This window comes from Podarcis erhardii, assembly GCF_964252035.2.
Source record: "Podarcis erhardii genome assembly, chromosome: 5".
Lineage (NCBI taxonomy): Eukaryota > Metazoa > Chordata > Lepidosauria > Squamata > Lacertidae > Podarcis > Podarcis erhardii.
In genome coordinates this window covers 101104748-101124917 of record NC_138509.1, presented here as the reverse complement: position 1 = coordinate 101124917, position 20170 = coordinate 101104748, and the positions used below count along the sequence as shown (strand labels likewise).

At 51.4% G+C, this 20170-nt stretch overlaps 1 protein-coding gene across 5 annotated transcripts in view; it reads left to right on the top strand.

Annotated features, from left to right (window-relative positions):
• Window positions 1-18767, top strand: part of LOC309342080 (putative cation-transporting ATPase 13A4) — a 50249-nt gene extending 31482 nt beyond the window's left edge. For 4 of the 5 annotated variants that reach the window (XM_081862167.1, XM_081862166.1, XM_081862164.1 and 1 more), the window contains 16 exons: window positions 645-722; window positions 1727-1886; window positions 3237-3348; window positions 4555-4679; window positions 6260-6432; window positions 7427-7555; window positions 7944-8023; window positions 10303-10345; window positions 11596-11705; window positions 12377-12473; window positions 12861-12933; window positions 13041-13215; window positions 13330-13523; window positions 14747-14835; window positions 15898-15978; window positions 17982-18767. In XM_081862167.1, the coding sequence (XP_081718293.1) occupies window positions 645-722; window positions 1727-1886; window positions 3237-3348; window positions 4555-4679; window positions 6260-6432; window positions 7427-7555; window positions 7944-8023; window positions 10303-10345; window positions 11596-11705; window positions 12377-12473; window positions 12861-12933; window positions 13041-13215; window positions 13330-13523; window positions 14747-14835; window positions 15898-15978; window positions 17982-18218 (1956 nt within the window). In that variant the 3' untranslated portion in view covers window positions 18219-18767. The remainder of the gene's footprint in view (window positions 1-644; window positions 723-1726; window positions 1887-3236; window positions 3349-4554; window positions 4680-6259; window positions 6433-7426; window positions 7556-7943; window positions 8024-10302; window positions 10346-11595; window positions 11706-12376; window positions 12474-12860; window positions 12934-13040; window positions 13216-13329; window positions 13524-14746; window positions 14836-15897; window positions 15979-17981) is intronic. The other variant, XR_014156697.1, reaches the window with a different exon arrangement.
• Window positions 18768-20170: the final 1403 nt, after the last annotated feature.

The following is a 20170-nucleotide window of genomic DNA, read 5'->3' as shown; positions in this document are numbered from 1 at the left end:
ATTTTTGACTAACAACAATCCAATGCCGGGCACATTAATACAATACCAAATCATGCTACAATCAAAAGAGCCAATTATTCAGTTCCAAATTAAATATTTTTGGATGACTTCCTGTGTTCTGTCTATCAGGAGATGATTTTATTCCTTGGTCCTGCTCCAATTCTGGATAAAAGATTCCTGTATTGCAGAGGGTCAGACTGGATGACCCTCGGGGTCCCTTCCAACTCCACTGGATTCTTGCTCCCCCCCCCCCCCGTACCTTTTTTTGGCACCTGCTAAAAAAGTTTTTGTTCAGGCCAGGCCACCAGACAAAGGGAATGTGAATGTATGTTTTGACCTGTTTTTTATTGTCTATTGCAGATTTTATCTTTGGAATGTTGTTTTTACTTTTCATTGTTTCATTCTCTTTGTAAAGTGCTTTGATGTGTTTTGATCTTTTTACAACTGAGCAGCGTACAAATTTGGTGAAATTCATATGAATAGATAAATGTGAGGGATGAAGGCACCCCCTCCCCCCCCCAAAGTTCCCAGACTGATCTTTTAAATCATTCTTTTAAATCTGCTAGTTAACTTGTCGTTTAAATGAGTGCAAGCTACTTTAATCCTAACTGGGATCTGCTGTTGTATTTAACTTGAATAAACAGGAAATTGAGGATTCCAGCAGAGAAGATGGAGAATGGGCAGGTGCCATGATAGTCAGGCCAGGAGTCAAGGCCCAACAGGTGAGCCCAGGTGTCTGTCACTCACCTTGGACAGGTAGAGTCGGGGGGGGGGGGAGCAGGCAGATCAGGCAACTTGCTGACCCAGAAGTCCGTCTCCCTCCACTTCTGCATTCCTCTGGGATTAATGAATCTCTTCCTGCTCAAGGAGAGGTAGCGACTAGCCCAAGGTCGCCCAGGGAGTTTCATGGCTGAGCAGGGATTCGAACCCAAGCCCAGCACTTTCACCACTGCCCTTGCTCTCCAGGTTCTAGATTTAAATGCCCCCCCCCCGTCACTGTCAGGGGGGCTTCGGAGTGTGTAATTATAATCGGGAAAACGCTCCATGTGGGTGGGGGGTTGAATAAATCCCTCCTCCCGCGGTGCCACGGCCCTGATCCAGGTTGTGCCCCCTGGGGTTGCTCCAGGGCGTAGCTGTCAACTTTTCCCTTTTCTTGCAAGGAATCCTATTCGGAATAAGGGAATTTCCCTTAAAAAAAGGGAAAGTGAAATACACTCAGAGTCGAGAGTGGATTTCGTGCTCTTTATTCAGCTCAGAGTAGTGAGGAATGAAATTTTCCCCAAAATATCTGCTTTATATACATTTTTTACACAATGGGCTGCACGTGATTGGCTAATTCTGGAATTCTCCTGTAGGCCAATCAGGTTGTGGATTCACTTCCATCTGGAGCTGGATTGGGTGGCTCCTGTGGACCAATCATACTGCTGCATTGTTCTAGGACCAATCAGACTGCTGCATTTTGGATCCTATTGTTCTAGGAACAATCAGACTGCTGCATTTTGGATCCTATTGTTCTAGGAACAATCAGACTGCTGCATTCTGGATCCTATTGTTCTAGGACCAATCAGACTGCTGCATTCTGGATCCTATTCAACTCAGTACATAGGAGAAACGTTGACAGCTATGCTCCAGGGCCCCTGCCATCCGCCCCCTGGGCCCCCTGGCCAGGAGCCCCTCTCCCTCCTCACTGCCCCCGGTGCCCTGTTCCTCTTGCCTGTCTCCCCAGGGTGCTGCTGCCGTGGGCGGCATGGCCATCTTACGCCAGTTCCCGTTCTCTTCAGCCCTGCAGAGGATGTCTGTCGTCGCCCAGGAGTTTGGGGGGGAGCGCCACGTCTACATGAAGGGGGCGCCCGAGAGAGTGGTCAGCTTCTGCTGGCCAGAGACAGGTGACCGACAGCTTTGCAGGCATTGCCCCCTTCACCCCCACCCCACCCCATGCCAGTTTTGGGGGGTGGTCTTTGCGGAGAACCTGCTCAAGGCCTCTCAGGACTGGGACTTGCCCCCACCCCTCCTTGGTTAGCCGAGTTTGGGGACCTGCCCTGAGCCAGGATCCTGCCCTGCCATGGAGGGATGCTCTCCTTCTAGGCAGGCGGAAACGGAGGAATGGAGAGGCTCTGGCCTCAAGCACTCTGCACATGGGCAGAAGGGTCTCTCAGGAAAGGCAGAGATGCTTCTGAATCTCAGTTGCTGGAAAGAGCAGGAGGGGAGATGTGCTCTTGTGCTCTGATCCTGCTCATAGGTTTCCCTCCGGGGCTGCTGTGAGCAGGGCCGGATTGAGGTTTGATGAGACCCTAAGCTACTGAAGGTAATGGAACCCTTTCTATGTCCAGCTGTCCTTTGTCCACAACAAATTCTCACTGGTTTTTTGTTGTTGAATATATGCTATATGGTAATTTATGGACCTCATAGGTATCTAAGCGATGACAAACCTAGACAGCATCTTAAAAAGCAGAGACATCACCTTGCCAACAAAGGTCCGTATAGTTAAAGCTCTGGTTTTCCCAGTAGTGATGTATGGAAGTGAGAGCTGGACCATGGACTGCAAGAAGAGAGCTGTCCCATGGACTGCAAGAAGATCAAACGTATTCATTCTTAAGGAAATCAGCCCTGAGTGCTCACTGGAAGGACAGATCATGAAGCTGAGGCTCCAAAACTTTGGCCACCTCATGAGAAGAGAAGACTCCCTGGAAAAGACCCTGATGTTGGGAAAGATGGAGGGCACAAGGAGAAGGGGACGATGGAGGACGAGATGGTGGGACAGTGTTCTCGAAGCTACCAGCATGAGTTTGACCAAACTGCGGGAGGCAGTGGAAGACAGGAGGGCCTGGCGTGCTCTGGTCCAGGGGGTCACAAAGAGGTGGACACGACTAAACAACAACAATAGGTTATCTCAAGCCATTTGCGCATGTTGCCATGCCACCAGTCCATGTAGAATGTAGCACCCTAGATATAGAAAGGAGCAAACCAGGGATATTTTAGGGAGCAGGCGAGCAGGCAGGGCCCATGATTTACATCGTAGGAGCCTACACAACACAAAACACTGTTGCTGGGTGTAGGTTTTATTGTATTTTTTTTATTTTAATTTTTTGAAATGTACATCCAGGTTTTTTCCTTTAATTTTTTGGGGGGCTCCAAGAGTGGGGCCCTAAGCTAGAGCTGGCCCTGCCTGTGAGAGCAAGGCGTGGGGCTGGAGGGGTCACTTCTAGCAGACCCTCTTTCTGTCCTTGCGTTCCCAGTGCCCGACACCTTCCCCAGCAAACTCCAGCATTACACCTCTCGGGGCTTCAGAGTCATTGGGCTGGCGCAAAAATGTCTGCCGGCGGGAATGGAAGTGGCTTCCCTGACAAGGTAAAAGAGAAAGCCTGTGTGTGTGTGTGTGTGTGTGTGAGAGAGAGAGAGAGAGAGGGGGGGGGGAGAGAGAGAGAGAGAGAGAGAGAGAGAGGTTATTCTAAAACAGGGGTCAGCAAACTTACTGCGCCCCGGACCGGTGTCTCCAGCACCGATCGCACGGCGGGCTGGAGGGCGGGGGAGCGTGTGCCCATATGTGTGCACACACGCTATTTCAGGTGCACTTCTGGGTTGGAGGAGCACCGGAAATAGCTTGTGCGCATGTGCACGGGCCTCCTCTGACCCAGATGTGCACCGGAAATAATGCCTGCGCATGCGCACAAGCTATTTCAGGTGCTCCTCTGACCTGGAAGTGGGCAGCCGTGCAGCACAGAGCCAGTAAGAGTGGGCGGCGGGGGTCACCACGGGCTGGATAAACGAGTCCCTAGGGCCTTATCTGGCCCGCGGACCTTAGTTTGGGGACCCCTGTTCTAAAAACTAGCTAAACCCACAGGAAGTTGGGAAAAAGTCACGGGTCCAGCAGAGCCAGAAAGCAAAGCCCAGACTCCGTAGCAGCGCCTGATGAATTAGAACTCGCCTCTGAGGCTGCAGGTGCTGCCTGTTTTTTTAAGACAGCAAAATCCATGTGGTTGGTTGCTTCCCACTCCCTCGCCATTTCCATATTTGGAGACATTTGGATTATGCGGCCTTGAAAACTCATGGAGTCATAAGCCTGCGGGGATGGGTCACCTAGTTCCAAATGCTAGAATTTCAACTCAAGAAACCCTGGCAGGCAGCCCTGGCAGGAAGGAGAGTCCTCCGCCATCTCAGGGAGGTCCGTTCCCCTCTCTGTTCCCATCCAACCGTCATTCCTGATGTTTCATCAGAAGCTCCTTCCTTGGTCATCTTGGTGGCCCACTTCTGCACACAAGCCGAGGCTGGATGGCTGCTGCCATGAGGTCCGTGGAGGCAACTGGTTGCCCGCGGTGGGAGGCAGAATGCTGGACTGGGCAGCCCTCCCTGGCCTGATCCAGGAGGGCTCCCAAGAAGAGCTCTGCAGCAGGACCAGACCAAGGGCTTCCCAGGTCCAGCAGTGGACTTTTGCAATCTTCTCTCCTAGTTCAAGGGCAAAGGCCTGACTTACTCTGCTCCCTGCCAGCTTGGCCGCTTCAGGATGCGGCCAGCTGGATCTCCGTAGCCCTGACCCGCCTGCTTCTTCCACCCAAGGGAGCAGCTGGAGTCTGGCCTGACCTTCCTGGGGCTCCTGATCCTGGAGAACCGGCTGAAAAGCGAGACGAGGCCCGTCCTGGAGGAGCTCAGCGCTGCTCGCATCCGGAGCGTGATGGTTACAGGTGGGATATCCGGTTGGGGTGCTGGAAGCCAGAGAAAGAGGGGTCCCTTCGGTGCTGAGCTCCCTGCCCCAGTTTCAAAGGTCCTGGGCTGTCAGAGCTCTCAGAGGTGGCTGGGAATCCTTTCCCCCAACACCAATCAGCGTGCAAAGTGCTTTACATCCCTCGTTTCATTTATTCACCCCAAGGCTGTCCCTCAAGCTTCCCAGCTGTGCAGGGCCTTGAACCCATAACGTGGGCCAATAAACCTGGAACACTTCAGCTTGGGACGGGCTCTCAGAAGAACATGTAGCCTGCCTCTCTCCATCCTGTGGGAAAGTTCAGGGATGCAGGAGAGGATATATTGTCTGATTACAGCCTTTCCAACTTGTGTTAACAAGTTCCACAATTTAGCAGAGTAACATCCCCCTTTTAAAACTCACAGCGGATGTGTTTGCTCAGGCTCACTAAAGCCTCTATAATATCTGTTCTGGTATTTCCCCCTTATTCCCTCATAAAAGATAAGACACAACACAGTCTTCTATAAAAGTACAAAAAGAGTTTACTCACTCACATTCTGTTCACAATTGGATCCCAGAAGGCAGACTTAGCTTAGAAAAGTAATATATACCTGGAAACTATCTCATAAGGAGACAGTCCCTCTGGAGGCCAAGAGAGCATCTTTGGCTAAGCAGATGTTGCTTCTTTGATGCATGTAGTCAAAGAGAGAGAGATGGCTGCCCTGCCCTGTGCTTTTGTTGTTACCTGCACAGGTGAGGCCACGCCCACCTCTAGTCACATGCAGAGGAAGTCTGTCCCAGCCCAGAAGGAAACAGGAAGTTGACCTGCTGGCTGGACAAACAATCCTCCCCATGTGTAACATGTTCACTCTAGGAATGTTGTACTTGACTGCTCTTGTGTTTCACATCCCACACAATCCATCCCTTGTCATTGTCTTCTCTCTCTCGGGCTGCCCACCATCATAGAATGGTAGATTTGGGAGGGGTCCTCTTGTCCAGCCCCCTGACATGTGGCCATCCACCCTCTGTCTAAAAGCCTCCATGAAGGAGAGTCTGCCCCCTTCTGAGGGTGACCATTCCATTGTCAAACAGCTCTGATAATAAATAAAATAATAATAATAATAATAATAATAATAATAATAATAATAATAATAATAATAATAATAATTTTTATTATTTGTACCTCACCCATCTGACTGGGTTGCCCCAGCTACTCTGGGCAGCTTCCAACATACCGTATTTTTCGCTCTATACGAGGCACCAGACCATAAGGCGCACCTAGTTTTTGGAGGAGGAAAACAAGGGAAAAAATATTCTGAATCTCAGAAGCCAGAACAGCAAGAGAGAGTGAAAGCAGTGAAAGCAGCAATCCCTCTTGCTGTTCTGGCTTCTGGGATAGCTGTGCAGCCTGCATTTACTCCATAAGACGCACACACATTTCCCCTTACATTTTAAGAGGGAAAACGTGCGTCTTATAGAGCGAAAAATACAGTATATAAAAACATAATAAACACTAGAAAATTCTTCCTCTGGACGTCAAGATCCCAACGTGCAGGGCATGACGCCCCTGTCTTGACTTTCCAGGTGACAACATTCAGACGGCAATCACCGTCGCCCGAAATGCCAGCCTGATTCCTCCGGGCAGCCGAGTGATCCTTGTGGAGGCGAGCGGCCAGCCTGGGCTCCCCTCGCCCTCCGTCACCTGGGAGCTCCTGGAGGAGAGCAAAGACGACCAGGGTGACAGCAGCGAGTCCAAGGTGAGGGTCCCCGGGGCCCCCCGGGAGGGGGTTCCTTCTCCCCGCTTCTGGATCTTGGGTGGGGCTGGCAGAGCAGAGCAAAGCATGCCAGGCAAAAGAGGGCATGACCCAGGGATGTCCTAGCCGCCCTCAGCACCTTCTGACGCAGCACAGAGCCCCCGAGTCTGGCCTGGGCATCCGTCCCAGGGCACCTCTGTTTTTTTGGTCTTTGTTTTAATTAATCTTTATTGGTTTAAAATCAACACATACACACAAAGAAAATTCAGAAAAAAAAGAGCAAAGAAAAAAAGAAAACAAAGACATGACAAAATTATACAAAAGGGAAAAAATATAGAATACATCATTTACAAACAAACAAACAAGAATATGTAACACTGCTTCACAAATGCACAAAAATATTTCCATCATCAACTTCCGACTTTCTTTCTTTTTTTTATAAGATATTTATTGAAATTTTCCAGAATAATACATTGTAAAACAAAAAGAAAAGAAACAACAAAAATACAGAAATACAAAAACAGAAAAATAAAAACAACTGAAAACACATAGAATTTCCCTTTACTTGTTTTCTTTTAACTTATTTTCTGGACCTGCTCATACCTCCCTTTCTTATATTCCAATTCAAATTATTAATTCAGCAAATCCTCACCCTTAGTCAACTTCCGACTTTCTTGATGTGGGTTCTTTTTTTCCTCGATTCCTTGCCTCTGATTTCCCCTAAATCTTGTTTGTATTCTTTTTACCTTATTTCAATTCGAGAGTTATTCAAAGCATTCTCAAGTTTCTATACGGGGACCCTGTTCTTTTAGATATTGTTTATACATCTCCCATTCCTTTTTAAACTTTTGGGTCAATTAATCTCTATTTCCCCCCCATCATATATGCTAATTCCGTGTATTCTGGGTGACCTGCCTCTGGCGGGGGGGGGGGGGAGGGGGATCCTGGTCTGAGGCCAGAAGAAGCAGGTGCCTCATCCCTTCCTCCTCTTTTGCAGGAGAGATACCTGGAAGTGGGAGGAGGAGGAGGAAGAGGGCCTGATCCCGGAAGGGACAGGTACCACTTCTGCCTGGATGGGAGAACCTACGAGGTCCTCAGTCAGCACTTCAGGCACTTGCTCCCAAAGGTGAGTTGGGACCCCTGGGGGCGTCTCTCTGGGGGGGGCACACAGCACATTCAGACAGAGCCCCTTGTTTGGGGGAGGGCAACAGAGCGTCTGTTTGGCATGCAGAAGGCCCCTGCTTCTGCCCTCTCCGGCAGCATCTCCAGGTAGGGCTGGGAGAGCTGCTGCTGCCAGTTGAGCGGGCAATACAGACCAATGGTCTAACTTGGAACAAGCTGTGCTTCCAAGGAGGCTGGTCGGATTCAGCCAGGCCTGGCTTGCTCCCTGCCTGAGCCCCCCAGGCTGCCTCTGCCCGTCCGTCTGGGCGCTGGCCCAAGCCGCTGCGCCCCACTCCTTCCCCAGCCTGCCCCTGAGGCTGGGCCTAGGCTCTGTGCCCTCTTTCTCCCCGCAGCTTCTCCTGGACGGGACGGTGTTCGCTCGGATGTCTCCGCCTCAGAAGGCCAGCCTGGTGCAGGAGCTCCAGAAGATGGAGTGAGTGAGCCCAAGCTCAGGAAACACACAGTGGGGGTGGGGTGGGGAGGCAGTGTGGTGCAATGGTTAGAGCGCTGGGAAACGCCAGGGTCCAAATCCCCATTCAGCCCTGAAGACCACCGGGTGGGAGGTGGCCTGGTCGCCCGCTCTTGGCCTGGTCTACCTCACAGGGATGTTGGGAGAGTAAAAGTTGGAGAACCACCTTAAGGTGCCCTTCAAAACCTCCAGAATTTAAGCCACGATCTGCCATCTCTAGAAATCTTAAAACGTTTCTTGAGCTATTATTGCCACCTGGCTGCAGCAGAGGGAATGCAGTGAGCCTGCTCTAGATCATTATATATTATATTATATTAGATATTAGATATTTTCTCCAGGCAGCTTACAGATAAAAATAAGAGCAGCTAAAAACATGGGGTGGGAGGGAATCATTAAAAGACAATTAAACATTGGTAGAATTAAATCTATCTCTATACCATCTGGTTGGCTTTCCTGATTTTTGTACAAGCTCCCAGGAACATTGGCAGCAGAGGACTGTTAAAGGGCTTCTGTGCCAAAATTCCTGCTAAAGTTTCCCACTCTCTGCTCAGAAGGCAGAAGCTGTGCTGCCATTTGCCAACGCCTTGCCTGACCTGCATGATTTTGGGCTCACCCAGACTTCCTTTTGCGTTGCGCTTTCCAGCAACAGGCTTCAAAGCCCTGGGTTTTGTTTGGTTTGGTTTTTGCCCTCCGCATAAACCCACGTTTTACCACTGAAGCAGAGCAAATGTCAATCTGCCAAAAAGACCGTTGCCATTTGCTCTGGTGGCGGGTTTCCCTGCGGAAAGTGCCAGGGCAAATAATAATAATAATAATAATAATGATTTATTATTTATACCCCGCCCATCTGACTGGGTCTCCCCAGCCACTCTGGGCGGCTTCCAACCAAATATCAAAAACAATACAGTGTCATACATTAAAAACTTCCCTAAACAGGGCTGCCTTCAGATGTCTTCTGAGAGTCATATAGTTGTTTCTTTCCTTGACATCTGATGGGAGGGCGTTCCACAGGGTGGGCGCCACCACTGAGAAGGCCCTCTGCCTGGTTCCCTGTAACTTGGCTTCTCGCAGGGAGGGAACCACCAGAAGGCCCTCGGCGCTGGACCTCAGTGTCCGGGCTGAACGGTGGGGGTGGAGACGCTCCTTCAGGTCTACTGGGCTGAGGCCATTTAGGGCTTTAAAGTCAGGACCAATACTTTGAATCGTGCTTGGAAATGTACTGGGAGCCAATGCAGATCTCTCAGGACCAGTGTTATGTGGTCTCGTTGGCCGCTCCCAGTCACCAGTCTAGCTGCCGCATTCTGGATTAGTTGTAGTTTCCGAGTCACCTTCAAAGGGAGCCCCACGTAGAGCGCATTGCAGTAGTCCAAGCGGGAGATAACCAGAGCATGCACCACTCTGGCGAGACAGTCCACAGGCAGGGAGGGTCTCATCCTGCATACCAGTTGGAGCTGGTAGACAGCTGCCCTGGACAGAATTAACCTGCGCCTGAAAAGATTAAACAACCCTGAACACCCTGCTCGGACACGGAGCTTTAAAGCACAAATGCTGTGCCGAGAAAGACATTGCAAAAGGGAGTCTGGGTGAGCCCTTTCGGTGTGTTTGAGTGACTTTCCCCCCCTGCACCAGAAACTCCAGCGGGTGCAGAAGGCTGCTGTGAGGCTTCTTACGGGGTCCTTGCCGTGGGATCACATTCACCCGGTTCTATACCAGCTGCAGTGGCTCCCGGTGGAGTATAGGATCAGGTTTAAGGTCCTGGTTTTAACCTTTAAAGCCCTATCCGGCCTAGGGCCCTCGTACCTATGGGACCGCCTCTCCTGGTATGTCCCACGGAGGAACTTACAGTCTTCAAACAAAAACATCTTGGAGGTCCTGGGCCACAGAGAGGTTAGGCTGGCCTCAACTAGAGCCAGGGCTTTTTCGGCTGTGACTCCAATCTGGTGGAACGCTCTGTCCCAAGAGACTCGGGCCCTGCGGGACTTGACATCTTTCCGCAGGGCCTGCAAGACGGAGCTGTTCCACCAGGCCTTTGGCCAGGGCACAGACTGACCCCCTCCTTTGGCAATCCTCACAGAACTCTAGCCCAATGGTTGCCATTAATTTGATTTTGAATTGATTTTAAAATGGATTGATTTTAGAATGCTGTGTTACTTTTATTGTTGTTAGCCGCCCTGAGCCCGGCTTCAGCTGGGGAGGGCAGGATATAAATAAAAAATTATTATTATTATTATTTCCTTTCCCAGCTACTTTGTGGGCATGTGTGGAGACGGTGCCAACGACTGCGGGGTCAGTATACTGAACTATATTTCAAAACCTTCCAAAGGGGTCCATCATCTCCGGGGAGGGGCAGCCTCTTCCAGGCCAGGTGCAGGACGGAGCATATCCACGGGCAAATGTCACCTGCAATTGGTCCTGAGCAAGGCTGAGAGCGGTGGCTCCTCCGAGTCCATGGGCTGCTCCTTAGCGGAACCTGCAGCCGGAGCTCCCAGTTCCTTTCTCCCTCCTGGGCTGCAGGGGCCTCTTTTGCCCAGCGATGCCCATTGACCTGCTGCTCTGCCCTCCTCTTTTGGGGCAGCCTGCGCTTTGGAACTCCCTGCCGATGGATAGCCGCCAGGCGCTTTTGCAATTCACTTTTTGGTGCCCACTTAAAGCCCTCTTGCTTAGACAAGCCTGTTCAGGTGCTTGGAAAATCAATGCCAGCTTCAATCTGTTGTAGGCTGCTGCTGCTATTTTAACTTTTCAAAAGTCTTTTATATATATAAATTTTTTTTATTAAGTTTCTGAAAAATTTTATACATATAAAACAAAACCATTTCAAACATTAAAATACCCTTAGACTGCTTTCCCTCCCTTCACGGGTTCCATCTTTAAGATTAAATTTACTGCATCTTTTACCCTTACCTATCTATTATATAACCATAATTACCATTAAAAAAATCACATTACAAGTGTCTTTACATCCCTGCCAAAGATTTTTAACTGTTTACAGTGGGCTTTAAAATAAATTACAAATTTACTCCAGTCTTTAGAAAATACTTGATCTTCCTGGTTTCGGATCTTCCCCCTCAGTTTTTTAAAAAGGAGTGCTGCTGTCAATTTATCTTCTTGATAATTTTACTTGCTTTGTCTTTTTTTTTGCTTTGTTGCTGTTTTTATTTTTACAATCATAGAATCGTGGAGTTGGAAGGGGCCCCGAGGGCATCCAGTCCAGCCCCCTGCAAGGCAGGAATCTTTTTAGCCCACGTGGGTCTTGAACCCACAGCCCTGAGATTAAGAGTCTGGTGCTTTACCAACTGAGCTAACTAAAATAAACTCCCAGGCCAGCAGCACAGTTCCTTCCCCCTCGGTCGCCCCAGAGTATTGCCAGCTGCTTCGAGGGGTTGCTGGCCTGCCGGTTCTGCAGAGCGCAAGGTGGCGTGTGTCTGGAGTGCTGGCGGTGGCATCTCAGGGTGTGCCTGTCGCCCAGGGGTCCCTGCACCGCAAGCACATCCCTTCCTTGCCCCAAGTCCTGAGACTGGGCTGCTGTTGCCTTTCAGGCCCTGAAAGTGGCCCATGTCGGCATCTCTCTCTCCGAGCAGGAGGCCTCGGTGGCTTCCCCCTTCACCTCCAAGACCCCCAACATCGAGTGCGTCCCAGAGCTGATCAGGTGAGCCCCAGAATTCTGTGGGGAAGGTGGGGCCCTCTATCCCCCTGGTGAGCAGAGTCAAGCCGAGGTGGGGACGCAGTGTTGAGATTTCCATTCCCCCTTAAGGAACACATGTGTGGGATTGTTACGTGTCACATGTCTGTTTACATTCCAGAACAGCTTGCTGGGAACTTCCGTTGTGTATAGCTTTTGCTTTTCCCATTCCCTCTGAGACGAAACGAGAGAGAGAGATGACATGTTTCTTTGTCCTGATTTATGATTAATAAATCCGTAGTTGTAGCATGCTTCCACAAGCCTCAGGCCTGTTCTGTGTGCGCAGTTCTCTCTGCTGATAGCGTGCCCTGGCTTTGAAGCCCAGGGCGCTGATTTACGTCGGAGCACGGGCCGATGGAAGGAGACGGCACAGCTGGGGCTTGCCATCTGGCCTCCCAGCCCCCTGCATGTCGACACGCAGAGTGTGGGGGGGGGGGGGGCTGAGCTGGCACAGGTTGGCAGGAGGCCGTGCAGAGGGCTGGAAACCCCCCAAGAGGCCCCACTTTCCTCCTTTGCCTGGTTCCCAGTTCTCTAAGTTGGAGGGGATCCCAAGGGTCCTGTAGTCCACCCCTGCTGCAACGCAGGCCTCCCCAGGCCCTCCTTGCCAACCCTTCTCCCTCTCCTCCTTCTCCCCACAGGCAAGGCCGTTGTGCCCTCGTCACCTCCTTCTGCATGTTCAAATACATGGCTCTCTACAGCACCATCCAATACCTGGGAGTCCTGCTCCTCTACTGGGTACAGGACCAGGGGAAGGGGGTGGGCACGGGGGGGGGTGTCTCTTCAATGGCCGGGTGTCCTCCATGCCTCATCCGGAGGGCAAGGGAGCTGCTGCACTCCAAACCAAGGGATTCTACCCCCTTCCGAAGCTTTTACCCTCCAGAAGTTCTACCTGATGTTGAGCCGAAATTGTCCTTCCTCGCAACTTGAATCCGTTGGTTTGGGTGCTGCCCTCTGGAGCAGCGGGAATCCGGCTGGCTCCGGGCCCCCTGTCCAGCCAGCACAGAAGGGGCCACGTGGCTCCGTTTGGTGTGTGGTCGTGAGAAGCAGCGGTGGGTGGGGCGTTGGGGGTGCCTGGGCCCTGGACCCTCAACCTGGCTCCCTCCTGCTCTTCTTCTCTTCCAGCAACTGAACTCCTTTGGGAATTACCAGTTTCTGTTCCAAGACCTGGCCATCAGCACTCTCGTTGGCATGACAAGTAAGCTCTTCCTAGCGGCTCCGGGTTAGGGTGCCGGCCCCTCTGGGCTCCGAGGGGCCTTCTGGCTGCCCCAGGGACGTCCCCACCACCCACCTCTCTCTTTGCAGTGAGCCTGAATCATGCCCACCCCAAGCTGGTTCCTCACAGGCCCCCCGACCGGCTTACCTCTCCGCCTCTGCTGCTCTCCCTGGTGCTGAACCTCCTCCTCAGCCTGGCCACGCAGGTCTGTGGCTTCGTCTTGGTGCAGAAGCAGCCCTGGTACTCCACCAGAGACCTCCTCAGGTAGGGAGGCCTGGCTGCTGCCTGGTGATGGGCTGGGGGACCCTCCTGGGGGGAAGGTGGGGGAGAGAAGGCTGGCTCCTGGCATCCCTGACTCCATCCCGGGGTCCTTTTCAGTGCTTGCTCTCCTGGGAACAAAAGCGACGCCGCATTCCCTGCCTCGCCCAGCAACCGGACGGAGACCGACGTGGACAACGGGTACAAGAGTTACGAAAACACCACCGTGTGGCTTCTCTCCACCTTCAACTGCCTCCTAGTGGCTCTGGTCTTCTCCAAGGGGAAGCCCTTCAGGCAACCCGTGTACAGAAATCGTAAGAGCAACGAGAACGGCTGGTGGGGTTGTGGGTGGAGAGAATGCTTAGTCCGTTTTTATTTTGACGTGCTTGGTTATTACTCTAGGACCCTCATACCTATGGGACCGCCTCTCCCGATATGCCCCACGGAGGACCTTAAGGGTCCATAAATAGCAACACCCTAGAGGTCCCAGGCCCTAAGGAAGTCAGATTAGCCTCAACCAGAGCCAGGGCCTTTTCAACACTGGCTCCGGCTTGGTGGAACGCTCTGTCTCATGAGATCAGGGCCCTGTGGGATCTGATTTCTTTCCGCAAGACCTGTAAAACAGAGTTGTTCCGTCTGGCCTTTGTCTTGGAGCCAATTTGATTCCCTCCCCCTCTTTCCTTTTTCCTTCTGTGATGGAACCCCTATTTGGGGACTTCCCTGGCTTTTTCTGGCCCACGTAGGACCAGTCTGGATAGTTGGCCTTGGTGAAGATTTGATGTTTTCATCCCCGAAAAGTTTCTGATTTGAGTTTCTATTGAAATGAGGCTGCATTTTAATGTTGTATTTTAATCTTGTTTTTAAGTTGTATCTTAATTAATTGTTTTATATCTGGTGTTAGCCGCCCTGAGCCTGGTCTTGGCTGGGGAGGGTGGGGTATAAATAGAATTATTATTACTATTATTATTATTATTATTATTATTATTATTATTATACCATGAATCATGGAATTGTAGAGTTGAAAGGGACTCTGTAGGGATGCAGTGCAGGACAGAGGGCCATCCAGCCTCTGCTTTAAAAGACCCAGTGAATAACAGAACCATAAAATTGCAGTGTTGAAAGGGACCCCAGGGGGTCATCCAGTCCAACCCTCTGCAACGTAGGAATCTCAGCTGAAGCATCCATGACCGAGGGCCACCCAGCCTCTGCCTAAAAACCTCCACGGAGGAAGCGCCCACCACCTCCTGAGGAGACCCTTCCCCTGTCAATGGCTCTTCCTTTTGGAAAGTTCTCATCTTTATTTGGAATCTCCTTCCTTGTCTTCGAATCCCTCAGTTCAGATCCCAGCCAGAAAACAAGCCTGCTCCCTGCAAGCTCTGCAGGCTGCTGAAGCCCCCAGGCCCTCTCTCAACTTGCAGGGGCTTGGACTAGATGACCTTTGGGGACCTCCCGACTCTCCAGTTCCATGGCTCTGTGCCCCCCCTCTCCTCAACGGCCTTCCTCCCCCAGCTCACCCCCAACCGCCTTTTCCTTCCAGATGTCTTCCTCCTGGTCCTGGGGGCGCAGCTGGGCATCTGCCTCTTCTTCCTCTTTGCCCACATTGAGGGTCTCTATGCCACGATGGATGTGAGTAGAAATGGGGCCCCCTTGCCCCAAGTGCTGCAGCCCATCCCTAGTCCCCCCCTCCCGCTGCCCCTCTGGGGGGGGTCTCTTGGTAGGCCTGGCGTGAGACCCCTCCCTCAAGCCCTGCAGGGCCACTGTGGGCAGAGCCCTCTTGGAGGCGGCTTATAAGGTTCCTTTGTGGGAGGGGCCCCGCCTAACACCCCCTCTTAAAATATTCCTCCTGCCCAAATGCTTAGGAAGTTATTTAGAATTTTAAACCTGGTTTAGCATTTTAACTTTTCACACGTTTTAAAGCATTGTGAATTTTTCGGGATCATTTTTTCTTTTTTAAATAAACCACTTTGAGCCCCCCCCCTTTTGCATATAAAACTTACGAAAGAAAGAAATACTTTTTTTAAAAAAGGATCTGATCCCCTGTGCATCTCCTTCCCTTGCTGTCATCCCAGGCGTATGTTTAATTGGGGTTTTCAAACAGCACAATTAATCACTAGCTCCTCCCCTGAGAGGATTGAGGGCCAGATTCAGGGCAGGTGGTGGCCCTCAAGCCATCTCAACAACCTGCAGTGTGCAAAGGCAGCCGCTAGGTGGCCTCATAACAGAAGCTTCCCCTCTGCTCCTTGCAGAGGTCTCTCTGCCTTAGATTTTAAAGCAAGCGAAATTATGCACCGTTGGGGTTTTGCACCGTTTTTTAAAAACACCCATTTTTAACTGTTTTTACGGTGCATTTGTAAATTGCCTCGAGACCCGTGGAGAAGGCGATTCAGGAATATTAGTTAATAACAAGCATAAAAATGAAGAATCATATCTTTGTAACACTGATGCTCAGGAGAGCTGGTGTGGATTAGTCCACACATCAAGCCCTCCCTGGGTGGCGACCGTGGGCCAGTCCCTGCCTCTCAGCCTGACCCTACCTCACAGGGATGTTGGGCATGGAAAGGGGGTCTTTGGACTGGGCATGCCTGGAAGGGGACATGGCTGGTAGTGCCCCCGCTGCCCTGGAAGTGCCTTCTCCTCCTGCACCCTCCCATGTCTCTGACCTGCTTCTGCCTCCATCCCCCCCCCCAGCTTGTCTGCACTCCCCTCTTTTGGAGATTCTCCCTGCTGGGCCTGCTGCTGATCACCTTCGCCCTCTCCCTGGTCGTCGAGGTGAGTTGGATCCATCGGCTTCCCCCGCCTGGGCTGCTCAAGGCCCCCCGAAGGGCTGCAGGGGGTGTGAGAGCCCAGGCCTTTTCTCCTCCTCTTCTTGGGATACGCGTGGGAATGTTCAGGGAGACAGGAGAGGATATATTGTGGAATAATATCCTTCCTAACATTCCCCTTTTAAAATGTGCAGCGGTTAGCTTGCAGCAGGCTAGTTTTAGCCTTTCAGTATAAGATTCCTGGTAACCCCCTTTAAGGTAAAGGTAAAAGAACCCCTGACCGCTAGGTCCAGTTGTGGCCGACTCTGGGGTTGCGGCGCTCATCTCGCTTTACTGGCCGAGGGAGCCGGCGTACAGCTTCCGGGTCATGACTAAGCCGCTTCTGGCGAACCAGAGCAGTGCACGGAAACGCTGTTTACCGTCCCGCCGGAGCGGTACCAATTTGTCTACTTGCACTTTGACGTGCTTTCGAACTGCTAGGTTGGCAGGAGCAGGGACAGAGCAACGGGAGCTCACCCAGTTGTGGGTATTGAAACCGCCGACCTTCTGATCCTCTTTAAAAGGAATAGACACGACACAGTCTTGTGTAAAAAGTATAAAAAAAGTTTACTCACATTCAGTCAGTTCACAGATGAATCCCTGAAGGCAGACTTAGGTTACGTGGAATCTATCCCATAAAGAGATAGTTTGTGCTCTGTTGGCTGGAAGCTTAAGAGATGTTGCTTCTTCTACGAATGGATCAGAGACAGAGAGAGAGGGCTTTGTGCCTTGCCCTTTTGTGTTACCTGGACAGGTAAGGTCACGCCCATCTCTAGGCACATGTAGAGGAAGTTTGCCCCAGCGCAGGAGGAAACAGGAAGTTGACCTGCTGGCTGGTACAAAGCATCCCTTTGCACGTCCACTCTAGGAATGCTGTACTCGACTGCTCTGTGTTTCTCATCCCACAATACAGGGCTTGTCCCGGCTGCACCCCAAGAATGGCAAGGAAGCTTCTTCCCATCTGCAGTTATCGTGGCTGCCTGTGTTTTGAATGGATCTCTTTGAAATCCATACAGTGGTACCTTGGTTCTAGAACTTAATCCGTTCTGGGAGTCCGTTCAACTCACGAAACCATTCAGAAACCAAGGCACGGCTTCTGATTGGCTGCAGGAGCTTCCTGTACTCAGTCAGAAATCACGGAAGCCGCGTTGGACATTTGGCTTCTGAAAAACGTTTGCAAACCGGAACACTTCCGGGTTTGCAGCGCTCAGGAGCCAAATTGTTTGGGAGCCAAGTCGTTCGAGTACCAAGGCACTGTGGAGAGAATCAGAACTTATAGGGTTAAGAAGTTCTGAGTGACGTCTTACATTCCTGAGGCGTGACTGAGGGAGTGGCCTGATTCCACTGCCTGTTTGTCTCTGTTTCCGAAGGGAAAGCAGCCATGAATGCTAGCAGTCCAGGGAGAGTCTGAAGAGTGCTGTTTTATTGTTTTACTGCTTGAATAAATACTGTCAAATAAACACAGGCGAACGAGGGATCGGAGCAGCAGGAGGCTCAGCTAGAGGGAAACGTGCCGGGCTGGAGATCGCTTAAAGCTACGGCTAATTGGGGTCGTAAACCAATTAGCTACGCCACTACTAATAGGCACCACTGTATTTTAATTCTGCTCGTGTTCAGTTACATTTTCATGATCATCTCAGTTTTTGGCACTTTCTGTTTTATCTGCAGAAGCTGCCTTGATTCCTGGGCTGGGGAAAAAGCAGGCTATGGATAAATTTTATCTATCTATCTATCAGCTTTGTGCCAACAGCCATTCGTCCGAAGGACACAGGGCAGTTTACAGCACAAAAATCAAGATGAAAACACAAAACACATGACTCAATAACAAAAACAAAAGCAATCACTCCATTCCCTCCCACAAATTTATTATTATTTTTATTATTAAATGAATATGGAGCCTGCTGAGCCTTCAGTTCTGCTTGCTCTGTCTTTTCCCCACGCAAGGGCATGATCCCCCCTTCTCTCTTGCAGGAGGCCGTCATTGAGAACAGAGCCCTGTGGGCGCTTCTGAAGAGGGCCTCTGGGTACCAGTCCAGGAGCCGATACCAGAAGCTGCGGAGGGCCCTGGAGAGGGACCCCTCTTGGCCGCCCCTCAACCGAACGGACTCCGCAAGCCCTGACACGGTTCACGTGGCTGGCTTTGGGGCGGCTTACGGCAACCCGGCGTTTGTGAGCCATGAAGAGCCCGTCTGCGGGACGAGTGTCTGAAGCGAGGTTGCCACGTTTGTGCCTCAAGGGCCGCCTCCTTGCTCCCTGGTCAAAAGCGGGTGCCATTAGCAGCGGCAAGGGGCAGCCCTGAGGACAGGATTCCTCGGCCGACGGAGAGGCGCAGGCCTTGGCTGCTGCTGTTTGGACAAAGCTTGGGAGGCCAGAGCTGGCTCTGCCACTAGATGCCATTAGAAGCCCTCGAGATGGCAGCCCTGTGCGTGGCCGGCTGGCCAGCCTGCCACCTCCACCACCAGCACAGAAGCAGTGCCAGAATCGGGTCTGAAACGGCACGAGATCCTGTGGAGCCTGTGGAGCCTGTGGGTTGTCTCACAATCTTGCCCCAAATGGGCACTGATGCCAGCGCTGCTTCTCTGCCCGTGGTGGAGGTGGCAAAGCAGGCAGAGAAGCAGGTTCTGCATGCGAGGAGTTTATCCTACGTCGCTTCACGCTGTTACCCTTGCCCTGCTCCAGGGCAATCTCCTGTCGCCCCTAACAAACCTTGATTTTTCTAAAAAATAAAAAAACCGAGTTTGTTGCAGAAGCACACCAGATGCAGTTTAATGGCACAGCCTGAAGTTCTTCATTTGCAGCTCAATCTCACTCTCAATATGACTGTCTGGAAGCAGCCTTGGAATCAGACCATTGTGGCAGTGGGGGGGGGAGGGGCAAGGAGAGCGGGGGGGGGGGAGGGACGCATGAACGAGTCTCTGAATAAAGCTACTTCCTGGGACTCTCAGGTGGGGAGATGTGCTGGTGATGTCCCTTTAGGGCACCTGGTTGTCTACTGGGAAAAGAGGTTGCTGGACCACCTGAGCCATGGACCTGATCCAGTGGAACTCTGTGTACAGAGATAGACTGAGACAGCAGAACCTCTGTGGCAGGAGCTGAATCCCTGTTGCTGCGAGGACAGGATCCTGGACCGGATGGGATCCCCGCTTGGGCCAGGCCCAGCTGCTGCAAAGCTCTCTGAAATAGAGTCGAGTGTGGATTTCATGTTCTTTCTTCAGCTCATAGTGGTGAGGAGGAATGGAAGTTCCCCCAGAATGTCTGCTTTATATACGTTATTTACACAATGGGCCCCATGTGATTGGCTAATTCCGGGATACTCCTGTAGGCCAATCAGGTTGCGGATTCCCTTCCAGCTGGAGCTGGATTGGGTGGCTCCTGTGGACCAATCAGACTGCTGCATTCTGGACCCTATTGTTCTAGGACCAATCAGACTGCTGCCTTTTGGGTCCTATTCAACTCAGTACATAACACTCTCCTTTTGGCCTCAGGAGGTGATGGGGGGGGGGCTAGTAAGGGGGTGCAGATCCCACAAGAGTCGGGGAAGCCTCTTGCAGCAATGCAGGGAAGCCACTCAGCCTGAGCAAGAACCGCCTTCCTTTTATTATATATAATAAACAAAAAATTATATTATATATAATATAACAAAAATAATAGAAAGAAAAGACAAGCAACAACAAATGTAACAGCTACAGCAACGGTAAGAAAACTGTAAATAAAAACAATATCAAATCCATAAAATGGGATTCTCTAAATCCCCTGACTTCCTCTCCACCCCGGTTCCTCCCCCCCCCCCCCCGCATATCATTTCCAAGAACCGCCTTCCTGAGCCAGGAACACCTGACTGCTCTGTGCTGTGTCTACTCGAGAGCAACCAGGAGGGCTGTTGGAGGCCAAACAGGTGGAATTTTCCTAGCTCTGTGCTGCTATATAGCCCAGGCCTGAAGAGGGCGCTGTTCCCCCATGTCCTTGGGCAGTGGCTGCCCTGGAGGGCCTGGCCCAATTTGAGCCCTATGCAGTGGACCCCAGAGACCCCCCAGCACTGATCAAGGCTTGGGCCATGCAACTGATCCTCTGCCGGCCTCACGGTCTTCTATAGAATCTCCTCCCCAGCACCCACCTTGAGCTTATGAGGCTTTCCCTCTGTCCTGCTGCAGCCGCAGAAG